Consider the following 26203-nt stretch of genomic DNA (forward strand, 5'->3'; position numbering starts at 1 on the left):
CAATTTTACACAAAATTAAAAATATCCATTAAAAAAAAAGAGGATGAACACTGTAGACATTCCCGACACTAAAACATTTCCTCTGTTCATCAGTCACATCCCCAGGCCTCTTCTATATTACACCTGCCTTTCAATTTGAATTTTTATTCACATAAAAACAGAAAATTTACTCTTTCTCATAAATAAAATAAAACCAGGAAAGATTGGTCATGTTTTACAGTGTCTGAATGCTTTAATCAGACTTATAAACCCATAAAATAGACAGGGACTGTAGGCGAGGGAACCTTGCCTATCCTCTGGAATACTGGAAAAAATCTAACATTTCTGCTATTTTGAGCTCAAATTCAGACTACTTCTCATCCTGAAACCAATCAAAATTATCTCTGTTTCAGTAGTATGTCTTCTATTCTATCAAATGATACAAAGAAACAGCCAATAAAACCACAAAAGTCATCCAAGAAAACCCCTCAAAGTTGCTATTGTAAACCATACACATGGTCAGTTTTGATTATACCATTATATTGAGTTTCCCATTATACTCTGCACACTCATCACACAGACCCATTCTCTCACATCTAGGCCAAAATTTACCACTCACAACATATGTGAGTTCAAGACATAGGACTACATCAGGGACCCTGGCCTCAATGACGTAGTTGTACATGACGGACAGTGAAAAGGGTAAGAGTGGTACAAAGGATCACTTCATCTTGTTACTTTGTGGTAATGCATCATGATTTTAAGAATAAGCCAATGGCTATATACCACTCCAAGACTCCCTGTGCTTTGAAAAGTACAGATATAACCACCTTATTAATTATATTTGGAGGTAAAAACAAGTCACAGCATGGATGACAGGAATCATTTGACTGGTTTAAGCATCACTTTATTCCCAAAAGTCATGCTTTACCTGCACAGTGAGAACCTTGTATTCAAGGTTCACTTCACTCTTGATAATTCCCATACTCATCCAGAAGTTTTGGTGTAAGTGCATCCACATGTAAAAGTTGTGTTTTTACCACCACATACAGCAGCTTTAATATAACCATTGGATTGAGGAATTATTAGGACATTTAAGTGTAACTACACACTAAAAGTGATGCAGAAACTTTTTGTAGCATTAGACGCTGATTGAGCTTATAGTGCCAGACTTTTGGTGTAAATTTGATAATGTAGATATTTTTAGCTATATCAGAAGGGACCCTGATGCCAGGGTCCCTTCTGATATAGCCAGGGTCCCTTCTGATATAGTCAGGGTCCCTTACACAGAGCTATGTTTTGAGCTCAGTTCCCTCATAAGCTGCGAGCAGAAAATTTTGACCTAGATATGAATGGGTCTGTGTAGTGTGTGCGCACAGTATTAAAAAAATCTGAGCTTTTATTTGGTTTAAAATAACAACTTTGAGGTGTTTTCTAGGATGGTTTTTATGGTTTTATTGGTGGTTTCTTGGTTTCATTTGATAGAATGGAATACAGCCTCTCCTCACTTAATGACGGAGTTTTGTTCCTAAGATCACGTCGGTAAATGAATTCGTCACTAAGTGAGGAGCTTACTATAATGGCAGTGGGTTTATGTCAACCATCATTAATATTGTTTTAATGTCACCTTTGCACCATTTATAATATTTCTGGTATATTTTTAAATGTTTACACAGTAGTGTACTGTATATTGTAATAAAAAGAATAGAGGAAATCAGCTCTAATATACACTATATAGGTATGCATACTGGTCAGAGAGCCCATCGTACGTCCGAGTCATCGGTAAACAAGTACGTCGCTAAGTGAGGAGAGGCTGTATATAATACTGAAACAGACTTTGATTGGTACCAGGATGAAGTAGCTTGAAATTAGGCTCAAATTAATGGAAACATTAGACTTTTGCCATTTTTCTAGAAGACAGATATGGCACCCCCTACAACCCCCAGCCTGTTTTATGGGTTTTTACTAAGTCTGATTCAATTGCTGGATGCCATAACCCATGACCAAATATTTCTCGTTATATTTTATCCAAAAAATTGGGTAAATATTCAATTTTTTTGTGATGAATTCAATATGGAATGCAAGTGTAATATAGGAGAGGCCTGGGGACATTATTAATGAACAGAGAAAATGTTTAGTGTCTGGAATGTCTACATTGTTTAAGACTGCTTTTAAATTGGCAATTTTGAATTGTGTAAAATTGGCCAAATTACCAACTTGGATATTTTATAGGGTACTTTTAATTGTTAAATGGGCAGTTTCTCATGCTCAGTTGATAGAACAGAAGGCAAACTAGTCAAACTGAGAAATGGCATTGCCTTAAAATAATAGTGGGCGAAATAACCGATACATAAATTGCACCCAGATTGCTAACTTTGCACCTGCATAATTCCTTAAGTGTTCCATCAAATTTTATGCTTTTGATATTACCTTCAGAAAAAGATGCCCTTCCATTTCAGAACAATCTTTTTATTAAATGTGGACACAGAGCAGTTTTAATTTTGGGAGTCTTGACAACGAGGGGTTAAAGCTGGCTGAGGAAAGTTGTGACCCAGTGCGATGAGTACTTCTACAGGGCTTTTCCTGAGTTGGGGGCTAAGACCAGGAAATTATTCAGCTGGCAAGACTGCCAGGTAAGGGCAAGACATGCAGGAGGATGTGAATAAACTGTTAGAAGCTTAAGAAAAATCCAGAGGAAGTGCTGACAGAGCTCAATGCCCAGATACATGGGAGACAGATAAAGACGGGGAAGAAGAACTGAAAGAAAAAGTTAATATTGCAATTTGTACTTATGTGAACAGTTCAGTAGTATTGTTAAAGCTGCAGCCTTTTCACTAAAAGATGCCCCTGACAAATCTAGAAGCACTGCTCTGAAACAGGACCTGGAGCAGCTGACAGCACTTTACAATTAGCTGTATATATAGGGTACTACAGGGTAAAACAGACTTCAGGTACATTACAAAATTCCTCGGTACTCAGTACAATCATCGACATAAGTGCAAGAACCTCAGCCAACAATCCATGACCTTTCACATCAGCCTAGTAGAGGTACGCCATACCTCTCCACTTCTTTTAAAAATCATTACACACTAGCAACCAGTATTTGCAGTAAGAAATATTTATGTAACTTTTAGAGCTATAAGTATTGTATTAACAATAACTCATCACTACAGAGACCTACAAATACATTTAATCATTGGGTTTTACAACTTTGAGGCCTAAAAAAAATTGGCTCTGTTTTGGGAGTCTAAGGAACAAAACCATAGTTTCCTCACATGTTCTTCAGTTCCTTTTAAAAGATTTTTTTATTACAAGCAGTTTTCAAAACACAACTACAGTGTTAACCGATGGTCAGCTGTATACTACACTAGAAGAAAACTTCAAATATTGTATATTGCTACTTTCTTATTGAGTAAAGTACAGAAATTTGGCAACAGTTATGACGTACAAAACTTCGAAGAAGAAAAAAAAAAAAACACTGAAATCAAGATCACCTGCAACAGAACCACCCCATAATGTGCAACCCTCTACATGTAGTTGATGAAGACTTACCCAAGACATCCCTTCCCAAGCACCTCGGCCTGGGCATAGAGCGTCTCTGCAATGTTGTCGTCACTGTACAACTTCAGGGGCGTGTTGTACTGGGTGTTCACGATCTGCTGCCCGTTCACCTGCCAGAGAGGTAATATTAGTGCTAGCCAGCATGATAGGTCACCCAAGATGTTGGTGATAAATGGAGATAGTGCCAGGCAGACGTTGATAAATAGGGACAGTGCCAGTCAGATATGGGTGAGGGCTAGGAGACAGTGCCAGGCAGATGTGGGTGAGGGCTGGGAGACAGCACCACAAATGTGCAGAAAGGGGTGGTTGTTGACAATTTTGCTGGGCAGGTGTGGGTGGGTACAGAAGTGCTGGGAAGGCATAGCGATAGTTGTCTTTTCAGTGCCTGGCAGATCTAGGGGAATAAATGGTATAAAATATCAACACAATGGAAATATAAACAAATATGCAGTACAACGTAATCCTTTACTGACAACGTTTCACCCACACACTGGGCTTTATCAAGTCACAAACAGATATGTTTGTGACTTGATAAAGCCCACTGTGTGGGTGAAACGTTGTCAATAAAGGATCACATTATACTGCATGTGTGTTTATATTTCCATTCTAGATCTAGGGAAAAGAAGATAGCACAGGGCAGACATGGGTGAAGGCAATAGGACAGTATTGGGTAGATATGGGTAGGGGTGATGGGGCAGTGCTAGGAAGGTGTGGGTGGGAGTATCTGGATAGAATTTAGAGAGCACTGAAACCAGGGAGAATAAATCAGTGTTGTGGAGAGAAGAGCTATCACACCCTCATACACATTACACCCTCACCTCACAAATACAACAGTGAAAGAAACCAAGTTAAACACGTCTATACAGGAACATTCAAGCAAATTCATTCACATTCAGTTATAAAATCTGTAACATGTACTGACACTACAGAGGTTCACCTAAGAAAATAACAATTTTCTACAGACACCTAGGCATTAAAAAAGCCATGCCCCTTTTTAAAATGACCAAAGACAGGAGAGCATTATATAAGTATGCCAATCAGCACCACTCCACAAACTGCACAAAGAAGAGCAGATTTCCCCACTAGCAAGTGATATTTCATGAGTGTTAAGCCTATCCTCAGCTGAACCACCTCAGTGATGATTCCTGTTGAACAAAGATGACCAAAAACCTATGTTCTTATAAACCCTGTGTATTTTTTTTTTTACTTGCTATATTTACAAGACCCTTCTGATTTTTAGTAATCTATACAGAAGAATGGGTTGCTAAACTGTCGTATCTATGTGCCTCTGGCAAGACAGTGACAGTGTAAATGATGGTGAAAGTGTTTCTTTTTCGGGTCACCCTGCCTCGATGGGAGAAGGCCAGTGTTATAAAAAAAAAAAATGCAAAACCCTTCAGTCCTGTCACTCCCCCCCCAGTAACAATTATATATATACCAGGTAGTGATGGAACAGTGATGGACAGATGCAGGGGTGATGGAACAGTGATGGACAGGTGCAGGGACAATGGAACAGCAATGGGAAGGTGCAGGAGTGATGAACAATGATGGGCAGGTGCAGGGGTGATGGAACAGTGATGGGCAGGTGCAGGAGTGATGGAACAGTGATGAGGTGTAGGAGTGATGGAACAGTGATGGGCAGATGCAGGGGTGATGGACAGGTGCAGGGGCAATGGAACAGCGATGGGCAGGTTCAGAGGCGATAGAACAGTGATGGGCAGGTGTGGAGGTGATGGAACAGTAATGGGCAGGTGTTGGGGCACTGGAACAGTACTGGACAGGAGTGGAGATGACAGGATAGTGCCAGGCAAGTGCAACAGGGTAACACTGGACAGGTGAAAGAGTACCAAGACAGTACCAGGCTGGTGTTTGGGCAATAGTAGTGCTGGGCAAGCATTTTTTTTTTTTTATCACACTAGCCGATTTCCACCAAGGCAGGGTGGCCCGAGAAAGAAAAACTTTCACCATCATTCACTCCATCACTGTCTTGCCAGAAGGGTGCAAGCATGGCCAATTATAAAGTGCTGGCAGATGGATGGATGTGTGTGTGTGTGGGGGGGGGGGGGGGGGAAGCCTAGACACAGGACAATGTCAGGGTGAAGATGACTGTCAGGCAGGCAAATGTGGGGGTGATGAAACTGTCCTAGAGTTATACAAGACATGTTATTCAATAATCCAAATACAATGCAGCCTATCATCAGGTAGGCATAATTTTTATTTATTATTATTTTATTATCACACCGGCCGATTCCCACCAAGGCAGGGTGGCCCCAAAAAGAAAAACTTTCACCATCATTCACTCCATCACTGTCTTGCCAGAAGGGTGCTTTACACTACAGTTTTTAAACTGCAACATTAACACCCCTCCTTCAGAGTGCAGGCACTGTACTTCCCATCTCCAGAACTCAAGTCCGGCCTGCCGGTTTCCCTGAATCCCTTCATAAATGTTACTTTGCTCACACTCCAACAGCACGTCAAGTATTAAAAACCATTTGTCTCCATTCACTCCTATCAAACACGCTCACGCATGCCTGCTGGAAGTCCAAGCCCCTCGCACACAAAACCTCCTTTACCCCCTCCCTCCAACCCTTCCTAGGCCGACCCCTACCCCGCCTTCCTTCCACTACAGACTGATACACTCTTGAAGTCATTCTGTTTCGCTCCATTCTCTCTACATGTCCGAACCACCTCAACAACCCTTCCTCAGCCCTCTGGACAACAGTTTTGGTAATCCCGCACCTCCTCCTAACTTCCAAACTACGAATTCTCTGCATTATATTCACACCACACATTGCCCTCAGACATGACATCTCCACTGCCTCCAGCCTTCTCCTCGCTGCAACATTCATCACCCACGCTTCACACCCATATAAGAGCGTTGGTAAAACTATACTCTCATACATTCCCCTCTTTGCCTCCAAGGACAAAGTTCTTTGTCTCCACAGACTCCTAAGTGCACCACTCACTCTTTTTCCCTCATCAATTCTATGATTCACCTCATCTTTCATAGACCCATCCGCTGACACGTCCACTCCCAAATATCTGAATACGTTCACCTCCTCCATAATTATTATTATAATATCAAGGGGGAAGCGCTAAACCCGGAGGATTATACAGCACCTGAGGGGGGGGGATGTGGAAGGCATTCAGGCTTAATTCGGGGAACTGGAGCACAGATCCAATTCCCTAAATCAAGAGCCCCTCACCAACATCAAGGAACCTTCCTTGAGGGGCAGGTAGGCATAAGCCTTTGGTACAGATCTAAAGCTAGAGTAAAGACCATCATCAGTATTAGAATAAAAAATGGTACCTATTACTGACTTAGATGAAGCATTGGTCAATTTATATTTGAAATACTGTAATGGCAACAGTGATCAGACACTATCAGTACCATAGGATGGCATGACAACCATTTGCATGAAAATACAATTGTCTAGGAATACTTTTGGGTAATTGAGAAATGTTGAAATACGACTAACAGAGGCAAAAAATCCTACACACACCATCAAGGACTCTAATTATATTCAGCCCTCAGCCTTTGATACACAGTAAAAGCAAATCATGATTTTCAGGCTATGTAAAAGCTAAGAGTTAGAACATACTGTACATATGCTTAGGTACAGATTTTTTTTTTTAGGTTTAAATCGGTTTGTGGAAGAAAATTATCATTTCAAAATTACTTAAAGACAGATATGTATGGTATTATGTTAAGTATTTAGTACTTGTCCACCTTGAACAAGTGAAAAAGGTCCAAAAGGAAGATCAAGTTCAACCACCAAATTTAAAGTTTTAGCGACCATAACAATAATAGATGTTCAAGATAAAATCAAATAATTTGTACTCTACAGTTAATGCCTAGAACCACTTTTTTGGTAGGATTATTTCTTAAAATTAAAATGTGGTACATTACAAGAAAATATTTAGTTTATTTATTTATTTATTTATTTTTTTTATTTATTTTCAATTTGTGCACACATACAGAGGTACAAAAAAATACAGGTAAGAGCAGTATGCCAAAGCCACTTATACTATGCATAGCATTACGGGCTGGCTTAAAATTAACTTAAGATTAACTAAGCAATGATGAAATCAGTGATAAAACATTAATGTAAACAGATTACTATAAAGCACAAGTGAGTATTACAAAGACAGGTCATATTGTTGCATTCAGTTAGGTAGTGATTCTGTTAGGTAGTGTATTTAAAAAATAATAAAGTTAGATTCGGTTTTAGGTTTAACATTTATATGATATAATTGTGAGAAACATTTAAGATATACAATTTATAAGGTTCAGTTATTCAGTATTTATTTGGTTTTGGGTGAGTAAGTGATCTTTGAGAAGAGACTTGAATTTATAATCAGGTAGTGTTTCTTTTATATTTACAGGTAATGAATTCCAGATTTTAGGGCCTTTTATGTGCATTGAGTTTTTGCATAGTGTGAGATGGACACGAGGAACATCAAAGAGTGATCTGTGCCTTGTGTTATGGTCATGTGTTCTGTTGAGGTTGGCAAGGAGATGTTTGAGGGGAGGGTTAATATCAGAGTTAAGTGTTCTATGTATGTAATAGGTGCAGTAATAAGTATGGATGTTTTGTATGGTGAGTAGGTTTAGTGTATTGAATATTGGTGGAGTGTGCTGCCTGTAGTGAGAATTTGTTATCATTCTAACTGCAGCCTTTTGTTGAGTAATTAGTGGTCTGAGATGGTTAATTGTTGTTGAGCCCCATGCACAAATTCCATAGGTGAGATAGGGGTAAATAAGAGAGTGATATAGGGCCAGGAGGGCTGACTGTGGAACATAGTACCGTATCTTCGATAGTATGCCTACAGTCTTGGAAATTTTCTTAGAGATGTGTTGTATATGTGTATGAAATTTGAGTCTATTATCAAGGTGGATTCCTAAGAATTTTCCCTCTGTTAGTTTTGTGATAGGTGATCCGTTTATCATTATGTTAAGAGGGACATCTGTAGCTCTGTTACCAAACTGAATGAAGTAGGTTTTGTCAATGTTTAGTGTAAGTTTGTTAGTCCTCATCCAGGTAGATATTTTCTGTAATTCGGTATTTACAGTATTGGCTAGCGTGACTGGGCTCGGGTGAGAGAATACGTATGTAGTGTCATCTGCAAATAGTGTGGGTTTGAGTAATTGCGAAGCATTTGGAAGGTCATTTATGTATAGGAGAAAGAGAAGAGGGCCAAGGACACTTCCCTGTGGGACACCAACTGTAATTGGTTGCGCAGAAGAGTTTGCCCCATTTGCGTACACATATTGGCTTCTGTTGCTGAGGTATGACTTGAGGTAGTTGAGGGAGTGCCCTCTTATACCATAGTGTGACAATTTTACGTGGAGCAAGTCATGGTCAACTGTATCAAAAGCTTTACGTAAGTCAATGAAGATCCCCAGTGGGACTTCTTTTTTCTCTATTGCAGTGTATATATGTTCTAGCATGTGTATAATAGCATCATTAGTATTTTTATTAGGCCTGAATCCAAATTGGCAGGGGTTGAGTATGTTTTGGGAGATAAGGTAGGAGTAGATTCGTTTATGAATTAATTTTTCAAAGATTTTTGAGAGAGGGTGTAAGTTGGATATTGGCCTATAGTTATTCAACTCTGTTTGGTCTCCTCCTTTGTGGATCGGGGTGACCCTTGCTATTTTGAGTACTGTAGGGAAGGTGGAGGATTCAATGGATTTGTTAAAGAGTGTTGCAATGATTGGTGATAGCACTTGTGACACTTTTTTGTATATAAAGGGTGGTAAGGTATTTAAATCTCCTGCCTTGTTTTTTAGTGCGTTGATAATAAGGGAGACTTCATATGGGTTAGTCGGAGCTAGGAACAGAGTGTTCGGGTAGTTGCCGGTGAGGTAGTCATTTGGTGGGGTATCTGAGCTTGGGATTTTATTGGCAAGGTTTTGTCCTATAGTGGAGAAGAAATCATTGAGTCTGTTTGCTGTTTCTGTTGGTGGGAGTTGGGGTTCATCTGATTTTGCTAATTTTATTTCGCTATTTCGTGATATCTTTTTTGTTCCCAGAATTTCTGATAGGGTTTTCCAGGTCTTTTTTATATCACCTCGTAAGTTGGATAATCTGTTCTCATAATACAATTTTTTTGCCCTTCTTATCAGGCTGGTTAGGATTGACGAGTAACGTTTTGTCTGGTCTCTGGTTATGTGACCCATTCTGTACTGTTTTTCATATTGGTGTTTTGTATTTATGGATTTGAGAATGCTGGGTGTTAGCCAGGGACTGTTCAGTCTCTTTGCTGTCATCTGTTTAGTTTTTTTAGGGCAGTGCTTGTTATAGAGGTATTGGGTCTTTTTTAGAAAATTATTAATACATTCGTCAATATCTGTATAGGTTTCTAGCTCAGTGTGCCAATCGATGTTTGCTATTGCTGTTGTGAAGTTATTAATGGCTGCCTCATTGTGAAGTCTGAAGGTGACTTTAGTAGTGTCTTGGGGGTAGTTTACCAAGAGTTGTTATGAGGAAAGTAGGGTAGTGGTCTGTGGTATTATCTGTAATTATGCCTGATTTTAAAGGGGATATGGTGTTGGTCCAGATGTGGTCAAGTAGGGAAACACTAGTCTCTGTTACTCTTGTAGGTTTTGTTACTGTTGGTAGTAACATACAGTTATTCATTGTGTTTGTGAATTCAGTAACGTGTGGGTCCTGGTCTTGCAGGAGATTTATATTGAAGTCACCTGAGAGTAGTAAGTGATCTTTGTTCATGCGTGCATCAGTTATCATACTTCCTAGATTTTGACTAAATTGGCTAATGTTTGACTGTGGAACTCTGTAGATGTTTATCAATGTGAGAGGTTTTTGTAGGTACTTGGATTTGAATTTAGCTATTATATATTCCCCATGTTCATCCCTTGTGCAAGTATTAGTGATACATTGTAGTTGGTCTGAGTAGTATATGGCTGTGCCACCCCCTTGTTGGTCTGGCCTACAGTTGTGTATGGCTGTGTATCCAGGAATGGAATAGACATCTGTACTATCAGGCTTTAGCCAGGTTTCAGTTAGTGTAATGATGGACATATTGGCATGTAAGGAATTTAGTAATGCTATGAGGTCATCGTAATGCTTGCTTAAAGATCTGATATTGTAGTTAAAGATAGTTATGTTGTTGTTGGCACTGAGAAGTGCCTTTGATTGCTCTGCAGTGTAGTAATTACAGTAACTGTTTGATTCATTTAAGTCATTAGATAAGAGGTTGGTATCAGGATCAATGCTTGTAATCATAAGATTTGTAGTGAATCTATAGTTTATACTTAAATCACAGATTTTAACAGAATTTAGAAAACCATATTAATAAAAAAAGTTTTATTAAGTACCTAATTGTTTAAACCATGCGATTAAAATTAATTTTTGACTTAAAAGTACTAGAAGTAGGTCTAACTTCGTGACTGTTATGGTCTTCAAATGCAATTTTTCATGACATGGTGTAACTACACTGCTGACCAAGTGTACACACTCGCACAATAGTTTACAGTCAACACAAAGAGGAACTCTCAGTCTACTCAGAATTGTTGGAGATGCTGTCAGTCCTACAATACATTACACAATATGCAATATACCAAAATATTCTAGCCACTAGCACTCCAAACATGCATGTCAAAAATTTTCTACAGTGCATCCTCTCACTTGCTCACTGCACTACAGGTAAACTATAGAAAACTTATTAAAATACATCACTCAACTAAGAAATTTTTGTCTAGGATAAATATATTAGAGAGAGGCACAGTAACCAAAAATATTGACTTTTGCAGCAGATTCAGGTACATTAAAAGGTTAGATCATGCACTAAACTAGGCATCATGCAGAGCTCAAACATCAACACAAGACAACCAGAGGGGAAACCTTCACCTCTGCGAAGGGAAGAGCGACCGTGTTGTGTGAGGATCCTACTGGAGCAACATACTGTAAAAGGTACGTAATTACATACATCATCTGCACCAGGTTTGTACATACATAAATTATGGGCTACATGGATTTTAAATCTGCAAGAGGTTTCTCACACGCATGCGCCTGTGCGTGCGTGCACAAAAAAAGGTAAGCCGACAAGAGGAGGTATGTTTACAATTTTCTTGAGAACCCACTGGTTGTTCACACAATGCCATGATAATTATGTAATAAAATTATTATATTTTATAAAGTCAATTTTCAAATTACCAGGTCTCGGGTAAGAACAATAATGCTTAAGCATGAATACATAAAAAAAAATAAATATTAGAGGCTGCCAACTAAAAATAACACACTTGGCCAGGAAAACTGGCAAGAGGCAATTACTGTATATATATCCAATTACAGTAAGATGTTCTTGTAGTGAGGAAAAAATAGAGCTAAATCTTTATACTGTATAACTTAAGTGGGGGGGGGGGGATGGATGCATCTTTGTAGCCAGCTATGAAACAATTAGAACACTAACTACTTATTAAAACACTTATAAAGCTGAAGAGTGACAATAATAATTTTCAGAAACATGATCGTACACTGATGTAATGTTACGAAAGTCTGTACTGTGTTACAGTGTGATTGTTGATGAATGTAATGATAATATTGTGTTGTGGACAATAACACTAGAAGAGTAAAACCATAAAAGAGAATCAATAATTTTCAGTACCAGGATGGTTAATTCACCACTAGACCATTTTCAAGTCATTTGATAATGATGCAAACAAACTAAAATATTGTGTAGTGTTCATTTTAAACGAGTTAGTTGTGAACTGATTCAGCCATGATATTGCAGCCTACATTCTTCTGGGGTCACAATATACATCTTTAGTAAGAGACCCAAGGTCTTTCAGGTTTCAGCTGCTCTGAACAAAGCAGTATGCCCTTTACCTTTGAATGAAAATAAACAATTTTATTTAAAGCATCAGTATTCCTTACAAGTTTATGCAGATAGGATAACCAAGTTCTGCTACAGGGTAAATCTCTAAAACAGCATAGCATAGTTTCATTGCTACCATATGAATATTAATTCAAATTTCATTGATTAATAAATAAATATTATGAACTTACCCTCCAAAACTCAGAAACAGCAAACAAATTAAATTTTTTTCTTCAACTAAAGGAACAATTCTAGCCAGCAAAATCCTAAACTCTCCTGCTCAAGTAAGGGATTACTTTACTGATGACCATCCTACCTCGCTTTGCCTATCCCAACTATGTCACCTATTATTGCAACTCTAAAGCCAGAAACAAAGCGCATACCCCCACCACTAATTTACATGAAAGCTTCCTCGTGTGTTACCTCCAATAATTACAGCATTGCTCAATATATAAATTGAAGCCAAAATTTTCTCTAGCATACTTAAACTAGCAAGTTACACAATTTACAGAAGTGGTGACCCAACAGAAGCCAATAATTGCAGGATAATTTCAAACTTGCCCTGTCTAAAATCTTTATAAAATAATTAGTAAACAAATATACGGCTTCATAACCAAATGCAATATCCTTAACATCGTGTCAGATTGGTTTCAGACCAAGATAAAGTACAGTACCAATTTTTTTTTTTTTTTTTTTCCAACAAGTCGGCCGTCTCCCACCGAGGCAGGATGACCCAAAAAAGAAAGAAAATCCCCAAAAAGAAAATACTTTCATCATTCAACACTTTCACCACGCTCGCACATTATCACTGTTTTTGCAGAGGTGCTCAGAATACAACAGTTTAGAAGCATACACATATAAAGATACACAACATATCCCTCCAAACTGCCAATATCCCAAACCTCTCCTTTAAAGTGCAGGAATTGTACTTCCCATTCCCAGGACTCAAGTCCGACTATATGAAAATAACCGGTTTCCCTGAATCCCTTCACTAAATATTACCCTGCTCACACTCCAACAGATCGTCAGGTCCCAAGTACCATTCGTCTCCATTCACTCCTATCTAACACGCTCACGCACGCTTGCTGGAAGTCCAAGCCCCTTGCCCACAAAACCTCCTTTACCCTCTCTCTCCAACCCTTTCGAGGACGACCCCTACCCCGCCTTCCTTCCCCTATAGATTTATATGCTTTCCATGTCATTCTACTTTGATCCATTCTCTCTAAATGACCAAACCACCTCAACAACCCCTCTTCTGCCCTCTGACTAATGCTTTTATTAACTCCACACCTTCTCCTAATTTCCACACTCTGAATTTTCTGCATAATATTTACACCACACATTGCCCTTAACCCTTTGAGGGTCGACAGGCCCTCTCCGAAACTCGTTCTCAGGGTCGGCCAAATTTAAAAAAAAAAAAAATTATTTTCTCTTATGAAAAGATAGAGAATCTTTTCCCGATCATAAAGACACCAAAAGTTTGAAATTTGATAGAAAACTTACGGAATTATGCTCTCGCAAAGTTAGCGGTCTCAGCGATGTTTACGCATCGGCGATTTTGCCCACTTTGAGCCCCATTTTCGGCCAATTTCACTGTACTAGTCGACAAAAAACATGAATATTTCGCTAGAACTCCATTTTTTCTATCGAATGGGTGCAAGAAACCACCCATTTATGAAACTCAACTATCCAGTACAGTGGTCAGAATTTAGCAATTTTGCCAATTTCACACAAATTTCAAAAGATGCCAATTTCCGAATAGGGTCCAGAATAAACAAGAAACACATTCCTGGCACTAAAATGACATTTCCTCTAGTCATTAGTCACGTCTCAAGGCCCCTCTTATATTCTTTTGCTTTCCACTTTGAATTTTTATTTTCACAAAAAATATAAGATTTACTGTTATGCAGACTACTGCATTAGTGTAAAAAATGGTATAAATATTATTGGTGCACTTGTGAAAGAATATTAGACTCACCAGTTGACGTGTATTGCACGCTTGGCACGATTTGTTTACTTTTGAAGTTTGGTCAAAATCGAACATTTCTGCTACTTTGAGCTCAATTTCAAGGCACCTTTCATTGTAAAACCAGTCAAAATCATCTCAATTTCTGTAATATGTCTTCCATTCTATAAAATGAGACCAAGAAAACTAGAATACAACAATAAATACCATACGAAAATACACTGCAAAGTCGCTGATTTATTAAAAAAAATGGTCAAAGTTTTTTTTTTCTCATTATGCACTGTGTGCTGCAGGATTTTTTTTAGACTGTGCACACTGACCACATAGACCCATTCTTTCATATGAAGGCCTACCAGCTTTCTCCCACTAGATTTGAGGCCGCTAGAATTTATGAGTACAAGTACGTCAAAAACCCCTACGCGTAAGACGTACTAGTACGACCAAAACCCTCAAAGGGTTAAACAGGACATCTCCACTGCCTCCAACCGTCTCCTCGCTGCTGCATTTACCACCCAAGCTTCACACCCATATAAGAGTGTTGGTACTACTATACTTTCATACATTCCCTTCTTTGCCTCCATAGATAACGTTTTTTGACTCCACATGTACCTCAACGCACCACTCACCTTTTTTCCCTCATCAATTCTATGATTAACCTCATCTTTCATAACTCCATCCACCGACACGTCAACTCCCAAGTATCTGAAAACATTCACTTCTTCCATACTCCTACTCCCCAATTTGATATCCAATTTTTCTTTAACTAAATCATTTGACACCCTCATCACCTTACTCTTTTCTATGTTCACTTTCAACTTTCTACCTTTACACACATTCCCAAACTCATCCACTAACCTTTGCAATTTTTCTTTAGAATCTCCCATAAGCACAGTATCATCAGCAAAAAGTAACTGTGTCAATTCCCATTTTGAATTTGATTCCCCATAATTTAATCCCACCCCTCTCCCGAACACCCTGGCATTTACTTCCTTTACAATCCCATCTATAAATATATTAAACAACCATGGTGACATTACACATCCCTGTCTAAGACCTACTTTTACCGGGAAGTATTCTCCCTCTCTTCTACACACCCTAACCTGAGCCTCACTATCCTCATAAAAACTCTTTACAGCATTTAATGACTTACCACCTATTCCATATACTTGCAACATCCGCCACATTGCTCCTCTATCCACTCTATCATATGCCTTTTCTAAATCCATAAATGCAATAAAAACTTTCCTACCTTTATCTAAATACTGTTCACATATATGCTTCAATGTAAACACTTGATCTACACATCCCCTACCCACTCTGAAACCTCCTTGCTCATCCGCAATCCTACATTCTGTCTTACCTCTAATTCTTTCAATTATAACTCTACCGTACACTTTTCCTGGTATACTCAGTAAACTTATTCCTCTATAATTTTTACAGTCTCTTTTGTCCCCTTTCCCTTTATATAAAGGGACTATACATGCTCTCCGCCAATCCCTAGGTACCTTCCCCTCTTTCATACATTTATTAAACGAAAGTACCATTCACTCCAACACTATATCCCCCCTGCTTTTAACATTTCTGTCATGAGCCCATCAGTTCCAGCTGCTTTACCCCCTTTCATTTTACGTAATGCCTCACGTACCTCCCCCACACTTACATTCTGCTCTTCTTCACTCCTAAAAGATGGTATACCTCCCTGACCAGTGCATGAAATTACTGCCTCTGTTTCTTCCTTAACATTTAAAAGTTCCTCAAAATATTCTCGCCATCTACCCAATACCTACATCTCTCCATCTACTAACTGCCCTACTCTGTTTTTAACTGACAAATCCATACTTTCCCTAGGCTTTCTTAACTTGTTTAACTCACTCCAAAATTTTTTCTTATTTTCATTAAAATTTCTTGACAGTGCCTCTCCCACTATCATCTGCTCTCCTTTTGCACTCTCTCACCACTCTCTACCTTTCTTTTACTCTCCATATACTCTGCTCTTCTTATAACACTTCTGCTTTGTAAAAACCTCTCATAAGCTACCTTTTTCTTTTTTATCACACCCTTTACTTCATCATTCCACCAATCACTCCTCTTTCCTCCTGCCCCCACCCTCCTATAACCACAAACTTCTGCCCCACATTCTAATACTGCATTTTTAAAACTATTCCAACCCTCTTCAACCCCCCCACTACTCATCTTTGCACTAGTCCACCTTTCTGCCAACAGTCGCTTATATCTCACCCGAACTTCCTCCTCCCTTAGTTTATACACTTTCACCTCCCTCTTACTTTTTGTTGCCACCTTCCTCTTTTCCCATCTACCTCTTACTCTAACTGTAGCTACAACTAAATAATGATCCGATATATCAGTTTCCCCTCTATAAACATGTATATCCTGGAGCCTACCCATCAACCTTTTATCCACCAATACATAATCTAATAAACTACTTTCATTACGTGCTACATCATACCTTGTATATTTATTTATCCTCTTTTTCATAAAATATGTATTACTTATTACCAAATCTCTTTCTACACATAGCTCAATTAAAGGCTCCCCATTTACATTTACCCCTGGCACCCCAAATTTACCTACTACTCCCTCCATAACATTTTTACCCACTTTAGCATTGCAATCCCCAACCACCATTACTCTCACACTTGATTCAAAACTCCCCATGCATTCACTCAACATTTCCCAAAATCTCTCTCTCTCTCCTCTACACTTCTCTTCTCCAGGTGCATACACGTACCTAATAATAATAATAATAATAATAATAATAATAATAATAATAATAATAATAATAATGCTCAGCAGTCACCGACTTTTTTGTTATCCTAGGTAATCTACACACATGCTGCTATGTATGATAATTTATGTAACTATTTGTGTGTACCTGTACCTGAGTAAACTTACTTAATTTATTCTCTTGAAAATAATGATTTAATGGGCATCCTTATTGATCATGAAGCCTTCAGTACAGCAGACCACAATATTCTACTACTCAAATTAGAATTTTATGGAATAAGAGGACATGCTCTCTCTCCTACAAAAAATCTTAGTTCAGTGACAGACACCAACATGTAAAAATTAGTAACTGTTCTGAACCACACATCCAGCCTAAACACACTGCCAACAAACAATGTCTTCTTCTCTACTAAAGGATTAAAAGTAGCAAGTAAACTCCCAGCCTCAAATACTCAGGCAAAAGACTACCTCACTGGAAATTACCCAAATACTCTATATCTAGCTTCTACCAATCCTACTGAAGTCTCACTCATCATTAAATCACTAAATAACAAGGCAGGAGACCTAGATAACTTGCTACCACTCATGTACAAAAAAAGCGTGCAACTTCAAAATTATTATTCTCATAAACCTCCACCTTGACTACCTCACATTAATACTAAGATAAAATAAAGATTTATTAAAAAGTTAACCACACTTATCTTGTCTAGACTTAAGTAATTATTATGCATTAGGATAAGTCTGCCTGAAATGCCCCGACCAGGAGGCCTGGTCACAGACCGAGCCGCGGGGGCGTTGACCCCCGGAACTCTCTCCAGGTAAACATGATATGAGCTTTCTTTGTACTTAACTAATCAAAATTGTAAATACACATTGTAACCTTGCAAAGAAATAAAATCTATCTTTATCTAACTCTTCACAGACCTGCAGAAAGCATTTGATAGTGGACCACAATCTCTTGCACCTTAAACTAGAACATTACAGGGTCAGAGAACATAACCTTGAATACATAAAATCTTATCTTAGCAAGACACCACTATGTCTACACAAATGATATAACCTCAACTACTCAGCCTGTAGTTGTTAGAAAGCCACAGGGCAGTGTCCTTGGCCCTCTGTTCATTCCCACTCAGATCAATAGCCTCCCCAACGCATCTCATCTCCTCAAAATAGTTCTATTCACAGATGACATTACTTATGTCTTCTCCCATTCAAACCTGACTATGCTTAGTGACACTGTTAACAAGAAGCTACTAAAAATATCTATGTGGATGACAACCAACAAACTCTCTCAATATAGGTAAAACATACTTCATGCTGTTCGGAAACAGAGCTTTAAATATCCAACTTAACATATTGATTAATAGTTCCCCTATTACAACACACTGAGGGCAAATTTTTAGGGCTACACCTTGACTGCAACCTTAAATTTCAGACTGACATCCAACACTTGGCCAAGAAAGTATCCAAAACAGTAGGCATCCTTTCCAAGATACAGCACTATGAACCCCAAACACTACTTATACTATACCACTCTCTAATCAACCCTTCCTCACCTATAGTATCTGTGCTTGGAGATCTACCATGAGCAATTACCTAAAACCATTAAAAACTCAACAAAAACCTGCTGTGGGGACGATCACCAATTCTTGCGACAACACACCCCACCACTCTTCACGAGTTTGAACTTAATATACTGTACAAAAAATGCACTCGCATTACTGTGCCTGTGTATATTTATAGAACATTAAACTCAAAATACAAACCCTCCTCTCAAACTTCTTCATAGCTACAAGAGAACACACAGGTACAAGCCACAAAACATTCTTCGACATCCTTCATGTCTGTCTCTCCCTATGCAAAAATGCAATGCCCATGAAGGGCCCAAGATCAGGAATTCATTGCCCACACCAGCAGAAGGTCCTCTGTATACCAATCAATTTACAGCAATAATTAAAAAACATCTTATCTCCCAAACTTAACTATACCTACAATATACTAAATCATTAAACCAGTTTGAAACTACTCAAGAAATCCTAAACTTAGGACTGCTAGATCAATCAAAAATATTAATACATGTTTAAAATTGTACTATTGTAACACTGCAAACTGTACTAGTTGTAATATTGTTGTTTGTTTTTTGCTACCTCTCTACTAAAAATATTATAAAATTTTTGGTTCTAATGTTTTTTTTTTTTTTTAACAAGTCGGCCGTCTCCCACCGAGGCAGGGTGACCCAAAAAAAGAAAGAAAATCCCCAAAAAGAAAATACTTTCATCATCATTCAACACTTTCACCACACTCGCACATTATCACTGTTTTTGCAGAGGTGCTCAGAATACAACAGTCTAGAAGCATACACATATAAAGATACACAACATATCCCTCCAAACTGCCAATATCCCAAACCCCTCCTTTAAAGTGCAGGCATTGTACTTCCCATTTCCAGGACTCAAGTCCGACTATATGAAAATAACCGGTTTCCCTGAATCCCTTCACTAAATATTACCCTGCTCACACTCCAACAGATCGTCAGGTCCCAAGTACCATTCGTCTCCATTCACTCCTATCTAACACGCTCACGCACGCTTGCTGGAAGTCCAAGCCCCTTGCCCACAAAACCTCCTTTACCCCCTCTCTCCAACCCTTTCGAGGACGACCCCTACCCCGCCTTCCTTCCCCTATAGATTTATATGCTTTCCATGTCATTCTACTTTGATCCATTCTCTCTAAATGACCAAACCACCTCAACAACCCCTCTTCTGCCCTCTGACTAATACTTTTATTAACTCCACACCTTCTCCTAATTTCCACACTCCGAATTTTCTGCATAATATTTACACCACACATTGCCCTTAAACAGGACATCTCCACTGCCTCCAACCGTCTCCTCGCTGCTGCATTTACCACCCAAGCTTCACACCCATACATGTACACGTTTATTTATACACACTCATCTGAGTTTTCTTTGATTTTATCTTAATAGTTCTTGGTCTTATTACTTTTCCTTTTATATCCATGGGGAAGTGGAATAAGAATCTTTCCTCCGTAAGCCATGCGTGTTGTAAAAGTCAACTAAAATGCCGGGAACAATGGGCTAGTAACCCCTTTTTCTGTAAAGATTACTAAAAAGAATAAGAAGAAAATTGTCAAAGTGGTTCTAATGTAATAATGAATAATTAAAATTTACCACTCTATAACCTATGTCTAGTTTTAAGTAGTCTGTAAGCACTAAGTCACTAGCATGCTCAGGCATACTAGTGGCTTTCTTTGTTCTTAACAATATTTTATATTTAAATCACACATTGTAAACTTTGCAAAGAAATAAAAATTTGAATTTGAATTATTCAGCATGCCAATCAATCAAGGTAGTGTCCTGGGCTCTCTGCTATTTCTAATCTACATCAATGACCTTTCAAATGCTCCTTGGGATCTTAAACTAATTCTGATGCAACTTTTGTCATTTCAAATCCTGAACGATCAGGCTGCACTTACAATTACAGTCAATGCTAACCTCGCTAAAATATCAACTTTGGTTACAAGTAACACACTCAATATAATGTCTGGGAACAAAGCCAATGATAGTTTTAAAAAAAGATAAACAATACATCAACTAACAAGCAGAACAAGGCTTATTACCAGGAATTTATAGGAACATAACCCACGAGATAAGTTGGAATCTATTGCTATATTAATACTGTACCTTTCCGGTGTAGACTCCTTATAACCAAAATAAACACAATTCAGATGAACAACTGATTATAGTATGACTACCCCTAGCTAGGAAAATCATTACTTCGAAGGATTTCCACTGGCTGTCTCCATTCTTCTCATTCAGGTGTCGAAGTATTTTGCTTTGCTGGAAAGATCAACAAGCCCTAGCATAACTGTTAATTACAATTAATTCTGATTTTGGCTCCAACTCCTTTCCTTGACGTTTTGAATGATAACAGCTACTCCCATCCGCCTCTCAATACAACCAATGGCTCACAACATTTAACCTATCTGTTAATACTTCTCCCAAAGGCAACAAAACGATATATTCTCCACTAATTTTTCATTATTAAATGTTATTTAAGCTTTCCCAAGTTATTTACTCAAGCTCGTATCCCCTTGCTTGGTTAAAGTTTACATGTTACAATAATAATATAAGATTTGTTTGGATTTTTAACCTGGATGATTAGCTACCCAGGTTAACCCAAGTCATTGAGGACTTTTTTCCATTAGGTCCTTCAATCCTGTCCCCCAGGATGCAACCCACAACAGTCTACTAACACCCAGGTACCTACTTACTGCTAGGTGAACAAAGATAACAGGCATCTTAAGGAAACATGTACAAAGTTTCCACCCATGCCAGAGATTGAACCATGGATAGTCAGTGTGTGAGGCAAGAGCATTACCAATTGAAAGAATTTTCCTCAATTATAAAATGCCTGTCTAATATTCATGTGGTTAATGCAACTGCTGTAAAAAGTTAAAAAATCACCTTGTAACACCTGAAAATTTAGTCTTTTGAAAATTAATTGGGTTCTCGAGAAAATGGTAGATGCACCCTCAATCAGCAGAGGAAAGCCTGCAAGGTCTCTTGTTCATTCCTGTCTATAGTATCTGAACAAACTGAATTCAATTTCGTACCGAGTGCAATTAATTAGAAGCCTCATTATAAGATGGACCCAAATGAGTTAAGATTTGATAGTCCCTCTCCCAAAGTAACTGTTCTTGCCTCTCTTACCAGGTCTACAGTGTATCTTTCCTTTTCAAAGAAAAATATACACCACCATCTCCCACGACCTAATAACTGAGTTGGCTATAGTTTCATTACTCAATTTTAACATCTCATTAGAGACCTGATATGATTACCCTTTCCAAGGTAACTTATTTTTGTTCCAGATTTATGTGGGTGACCAGCCTTTGTATACAAGCTTTGTCTCGTGCACTTCATGGTTTCCTGAACTGGACCTCTGTGATGAGATTTTGTCACTGAAGTGGCTAGTTTATTGTGCACCCCATATCCATTCAGTGGACAGTAGCCCAAGAGCATATGGATACACAAAAGGCTTAGTAACTAGGCCCTAAAAGTGTTAACAGGAGTACATCTGGATTTATATCTACAGTTCACTCATTTGTTACAAGCAATTTAGCAAATTTGCTTAGTATAGTATCTTATGTGAGAGGCTTAAATATATGCATCTTTATAACAAGGGGAAGTGCTAAATTCATATGGGTCACATCACCTGGAAAATTTTAGGTACTCTGGTTCGATCCCAGGAATGGTATGATAAATCTAGCTCCTTGAATGAATAGCCCCTCAGTCATTAAGGCACCCTCTCCACACAGATTTGTGAAATACACAGTGAGTGTACGTATATACATTATATACACATCTCTGTGCAAAAACCATAATAGGAACAGAAGACTTTATAAAGCCTTGCATTATTATTACATATATGGGAGAATGCTAAACTCTTAAGGGTTGTTAACAGAATCTTGGGGAAGGAAAGGGGAGGGGGACAAATTAGAAGTCACACAGCACCTGGGGCAATAGGTGGCAAACAAGTTCGAGCCACAAGAAATGCTGGATACAGTAAGTTCAATTCCTTGGATCAAGAGCCCCAGCCCCTCACCACACCAAGGACCCCACCCTGAGTGAATTAAGACCTGATTTCAGCCTAGTTGATCAAGAAAGCACCAGACAAGCTTGGCCCAGGGTCAGGCTATAGGAGCAGGAAAAAAATTTCGAAATTGGTCACAAAAAAATATGGGTATGGGAGCTCATACATGTCCAGGGCAGATCGATAAGGGATCAGGCAAGTATAAATATATTGGCAGTCTCTGTTTAATATACTAACACAATATTAAGGGAAAGGTTCAAAGGTTCAATCACTTTGGCCAGGGAAAGTGATGCTTTTAACCAATGAAGTATTCACACTATTTTAGGGGACAGTAATTCATTCAAGAATGGAAGAGGGCCTTCATCTGCACTGTAGCCAACTTTAATAATAAATTTTTATTGTTACTATTAACTGAATTTAAAGGAATGTTTGAGTTAGCATTAAAGTATCTGTATCATTCAAGAGAATATTTATCTTACTTAGGTAATACCTTTGGAAAACCATAAATGTATTAATAAATTTAGTAGCAGCATTTTTTTAAAAAAGAATGTTTAAGTTTAATAACTTACCATAAACCTTAACAACAAAGTTAAAAGGTATGTATTATATACGAGTGGTTTTAAAAAATTATACAAGAGGGCTATCAAGTTAAATATCTCAACCTAAATACAGTGTGCCATTTTTTCCCACCACCAGAGGTAAACTGGAGATTTGAATGCCCTGTGGTGTCTTACTTCGTTGTTGCGCCGGGTAAGCGAGTCGTGGTCAGCCTCACTACTGCAGCTGGAAGTATTGCTGGCCAAGGAGTACTTCCTCTGATGGCCACCGCTACCCCCAACTGCTCCGTTGTTCAGGAATTGACTTGTAAACAGATTTTCGTTACTGTTCGATTTCTGCGTCTTGTATGGTGTGTGAACATTTATCGTGTTAACATTTTCTTTATCAAGAGTCATCTTTAGGAAATTTTTGGCATTCTCTTTGTTTAAAGATAATGTAGTACCAGCAATTGGGTGGCAGCTGATTGGGCTAGTACTACCAGAGGTGTTTCTGGAGGAGGAACCACTGTGAGGCGCACTGACATGCGCTTCTGAAGACTCAAAGTGAAGGCTCGTTACAGCTCGAGCAGTGTGTGCATAGGTGGGCTGGGAGCCTGTGTAGCCGGGGAAGGGCCGGGCCACACTGTTATGATTGGAGCCGATGTAGCGGATGGGCTGTGAAGAAAGGGAAGGAGGGAGAGACTGTTAGACACACAACATAGGGTGCAGCAGACGGTAGCCATGCTCTCATCTTGCTACCTACCTACTTAGCGTTAGACAAACATGTTTCTATACGGTAGTAATAACTTAGTTAAAATTTATTGAACCACACAAGACATGTCATGTAAAATAATGTATTAATGGGATTTTAAAAATTAAAAAGTACACACGGTAATTTTGTCAAATCGTAAGTTCCTGTATTAGTTTAGTATTTTCTATAATAATGGGACAAGTGGATTATTTGACACATGGGCATCTACACCTGGTCAATATACCACATATGGCACATAAAATCAAATAGAAAAACACTCAATATATCTACATCCACGTATCATTCGCTTGTTTTTTAGTTTTGATACTTCTAATTTGGATTCATCGTCTAAGCACAAAACTAGAGAACATAAACGATATATTACTGTAGGTAATGTACACCATGCAATGTTAGTATAATGGTAAGCCTGAAGCGCACACACACAACTCAGGACTTAAAACACGATGGAGGTAAGCATGCAAATGATGAAAGATAGTAACGGTAAACTGGCTCAGGAACCCCACCAGTTTGAACCTCTTGAGGAAGTAGCAGCAGCAGTATTAACGCTATTAGTAGTAGCGATGGAGGAGTTGCGTCAAAAAGGCTGGCATGTAGCTAGATCCTTCACATTACTGTAGCTCCCTCAGTTTCTCACTGGCTCCTTTGGTTGCTAAGAGAATGCACGCAAATCCTTTCCAGGTCCCTAATGTCTAGTAACGAAAACATTTTCTAGAGAAGTTGGGGCTGCTTGAGAAAGTTGAGGGCACCGGTTGTTTTGCAGTGACTGCCTACCTGCTAACTTTTCTGCTGTTGACGTTCTTATCGCTGCATATACCAGTCACTTCTGTAGTCGGTTCCAGCAATTTATGTGATACGAAGAGCATTGCTCTCCCGTGTTACACTCGCATATGACCCACCAACAACCAGCGCTGTCAACTAATATACTAACTTACAGTACTCACAAAATCGCCTAACTCACTAATTAATTTATCAGCGAGTATGGATTTTTGAGATACCATAAGATGAAGGGCGTGGTGGTGGTGCTACTGCAGGAACGACACGTGTACAACACTATGTTAACCGTTATCACTTTTGTCACCATTTAACTCAGCTACCTATCATACACATCCTTTACACAATACTTGTTGCACTGGGATATATATACAGCTTTAGCAGTTTACTTTCACAATTCTAAGTTTTCACAAACCTATCACTACAGTTTCAGTAGAAAAGGACACTGACACTTGTACTAGTTCAGCGTTACCTTTAGCGCTTTCTGTGACTAATAAAGTAATAATAATTAAATTAATAAAGGGCTGCATTACTTTCACAGACTTAAGACACTTATCCTGCAACCCACAATGTTATCTTCTTTAATTAAAACACATTATATTTACCAAAGTACTCCAGTATTTTTCCACATTAGCATTATATTTAATATCCTCATTCTGAGGTATTATCGAAGTCTCATTAACCCAATGAGAAATGACAACTGACTGACTACCCTGGGAACAATAAAAAAAAAACGATGGGGTAAAATAGGTCATTTTAGTCATTAAAATGAACAAGAATACTAAATAAAGCTAAGTCGGAGATGAAAAAAATATTAATTGGGGGGGGGGAAGAGGAGGGGGAAGGGGAGACTGAAGTTATCTTGTCGGAAAGAGAGGGTTATATAATAGTCAGGCATCGAAGGAAGGAGAAAAGGCTTGCTTGTAGCTTGGAAGTCATCGAGGTAGGTGAAGAGGCCTATCTTCTAGGTAACGAGTGAGGCGGCGAGTAGAGAAAGTGTTACCTTCTTGTTAGCAGCGAGAGAGGTGGAGGTGGCGACGGGCACGCCCTCTGGAGTCGTCTTCACTTGGGCCAGGGGCGTCACGGCTGGCTTCCATGTGGGTGCACCCCTGCAACATGCAAGTATCATCAACATTTCTGCTGTAACAGCGTCTGCAAATCATGACCCGAAATTTATACAGTTTTAGCCAAACCGTTTCAATTGGGCAAAACAATTTTATCTTTTGCTGCTACTGATTCATTACCTTTGTAACTTGCTCAGCTATCAAACTTTGGGGCCCAGTCCCTGGACCCATTATGTACCTCTGTAATCTTTTGACTACTGCCCACAGGATGGATATGGGGTGCATAATAAACATATTAAACTAACACGTCTAATAATCTTCACATTGTAATACTGATTTATTGCAAGATCCTCTCG

General features: G+C 38.7%; 1 protein-coding gene across 1 annotated transcript in view; it reads right to left on the minus strand.

Annotated features, from left to right (window-relative positions):
- The window catches only part of LOC128688336 (Z band alternatively spliced PDZ-motif protein 52), a gene marked incomplete at its 5' end in the record, with an annotated part of 158150 nt that extends 132258 nt beyond the window's left edge, over nucleotides 1-25892 (minus strand). The window contains 4 exon segments of the mRNA XM_070086722.1: nucleotides 3532-3650; nucleotides 11415-11468; nucleotides 23439-23915; nucleotides 25787-25892. Of these exon segments, the coding sequence (XP_069942823.1) occupies nucleotides 3532-3650; nucleotides 11415-11468; nucleotides 23439-23915; nucleotides 25787-25892 (756 nt within the window).
- Between the last annotated feature and the right edge of the window lie 311 nt (nucleotides 25893-26203).

The sequence above is a fragment of the Cherax quadricarinatus genome, chromosome 19 (genome assembly GCF_038502225.1).
Source record: "Cherax quadricarinatus isolate ZL_2023a chromosome 19, ASM3850222v1, whole genome shotgun sequence".
NCBI lineage: Eukaryota > Metazoa > Arthropoda > Malacostraca > Decapoda > Parastacidae > Cherax > Cherax quadricarinatus.